The sequence below is a fragment of the Trichinella spiralis genome (assembly GCF_000181795.1).
Source record: "Trichinella spiralis strain ISS 195 chromosome Unknown Scfld5064, whole genome shotgun sequence".
Lineage (NCBI taxonomy): Eukaryota > Metazoa > Nematoda > Enoplea > Trichinellida > Trichinellidae > Trichinella > Trichinella spiralis.
Window position 1 is genome coordinate 1 of NW_003532003.1, and position 2,429 is coordinate 2,429.

Genomic DNA, 2,429 nt, shown 5'->3' on the forward strand with positions numbered 1-2,429 from the left:
CAAAAGTAAGCCACAATTCGGCAACAACAAACAGTAAACGTTGCATAAATTTTTCTCAAAGCCCATATACAGTACTACGTTTAGATATAAAGGTTCAAAGAAAAAAATGTTTGCAAAAAACATTTCAAAATTTTAATTCTAATTTTTGCTTCAGTATACCGTCTGTTAAAAATATATTTAAAAGATTAATTCAACTTAATTAATGCATTTTGTTGTTTAAGATTAAGACTACGAATTTCATTGTAAAAATAGATTTAAAAGTATATTAATAACATAAAAAATGATTTAAATTGTAAAAAAAAAAGTCCTTTTTAAATTGTACATGGAATTACTCATAAATATGAAATGAGCGTTAATTACTTTTTTGATAATCGCAGTCGTTTAAAAAATAACTGAACTAAAAATAATGCTAAAAAATAAATCTTATAATGTTAAAAGATAACTAATTTGATCATTTATTTAATATAAAATATTAAAACAACCTCAAAAAATTTGAAGTTGCGAAATGTAAAAAAAATACAGTACTGAATGTCATTACTACCTGCGTTATATATAATTAAATGTATTGTTGAGTTGACGTTGGTAGTAGTAGTTTGCCTTAACTGTTTGAACCATGACTACAAAAATGACGCCAGCTAACATGTATCGCGTCGGAGGTGAGCAATTTTTACGTGTGAAAATAAGTTATAGAGTTAAAAAAGGCTGAATTGCGGTGCTTTATTATAGACTACGTTTACTTTGAAGCGCACTCCGGCGCCCCGTTGCACATTCGACGAATTGACGAACTCAGCAAAGTAACACGACCGTGGATGAATTTTAATGTTTTAAACTTTTTACCATTATGTTTTTTTAATTTTTAGACGCCTGCTGGAAATGTGGAAGCTCGAGTTCTTGTTTATTGTAGACGTCGGGATTTGCCGGAAAAATTGCTTCGTTCGCTGACTATGTGCAGTCAGAATAGTGGTATGTCCATTTTGACAAATATATTTTTAGCCAGAAATTAATTTACAACTTTTATTTTTTAAATGCTTCATGACTTATTTATTTTTAAGCGTTTAAAAAGTATGAATTATGTTTTTCAACTTTATTTTTTATTTCGTTCATTATATTTTAGCTTTGCATTGTTGTCTTGATCTCGTGTTATTGTTATGTTTTTGTTTTTTTTAAATAATTTTGCTAATTGATTTATGGTAAAATTCTCTCTCAGTTTTAAATATTATTATTATAGATTAATTTTTTTATTGTTTTTATTTAAGCAAAACAGAGTTCTAAAAGTGCTGATATTGGACAACCGCAAGAGATTGATACCACTACTGCTGCTGCTAGCACTGATAGTGCTGCGGTTGATATTACTACTGATACTGCTGCTACTGTTTCTACTGTTGCTGATGCAGCTGAACCTGTGAATGTCGAAGCTGAAGGGAAAGAAGGAGAATTGATGACGGTCGAATTAAATCCAGCAACAACCGACGCCAATGTTACTTCTACTTTGGATACAGGCGTTGCAGAAACCGCCACTGAAGAACTGAAGAAGGAACCAATTCCCGATGTACCGATTGCGGCTATTGCTGGTCAGGATATTCTCAGTGATGAAGAAAAGCACATGCTTGTTCATCGAGAATTATTTTTGACTAGACAATTTGAAACACTTCCTGCGACACACATCCGCGGCAAATGTACGGTTTCTTTGCTCAGCGAAGTTGAAAACGCGCACACATACTTAAATAAAGAAGTACGTTTGTCATTTCAAATTATAGTTCATTTTTCTCATTATTCTTCTTTTGAACTGTCGAAATGTATTAACAGAAGTATCTCGCAAACACATATTTCAGAAGTGAATTTATTAAATGAATTTGTTCATAGGTAAATGAATGAATGAATTATGATGAAAGTAGTTTCAGAGAGTAATTCAAATTATTGTTTTATCAATTGTAGTGTTTGCTTAGTTGCTGAAGGTGTAAATTAATTGGTGTTGATGAGATGTCTGCGTGTTGTTGTGCATGACTTTTCGACTAATAATGGTTGAATGATTGAAAATTTTTAGGATGCATTTTATTATTCGCTGATTTACGATTCACAGCACAAAACTGTCCTAGCAGACAAGGGTGAAATTCGGGTTGGTCCTGAATTTCAAGCTGATGTTCCCGATAAAATGGACGACAATGACAATATGGCCGATGAGCCTGAACGTGAAGTGTTGTTGTACAATGGACTTAATGGGCTGTCGGATGCTCAAATTGATCAGGAGTGGGGGGGTCCCCCCCCGTTGGAACGTTCGCCCCCCCGCGGTGGACATCACCCACCCCTGTGAAGATAGCCGAATTTGCATATGAGCGCCGCTGCTGCTTCGCGCGACCTTTCCACCATGCCAGCGTTCAGCCTACTGCCCCAAGGCCAACTATGACATTGGCAAGGCACTGCGTATGATG

At 34.4% G+C, this 2,429-nt stretch overlaps 1 protein-coding gene across 1 annotated transcript; it reads left to right on the top strand.

Moving 5' to 3' along the window:
• Positions 1 to 625: 625 nt before the first annotated feature.
• Tsp_13667 (metastasis-associated protein MTA3) lies at positions 626 to 2,311 on the top strand. The gene is made up of 5 exons (XM_003366979.1): positions 626 to 683; positions 745 to 821; positions 861 to 963; positions 1,257 to 1,681; positions 2,045 to 2,311. The coding sequence occupies exons 1-5, from the start codon at positions 626 to 628 to the stop codon at positions 2,309 to 2,311; spliced, it is 930 nt and encodes a 309-aa protein (XP_003367027.1).
• Positions 2,312 to 2,429: the final 118 nt, after the last annotated feature.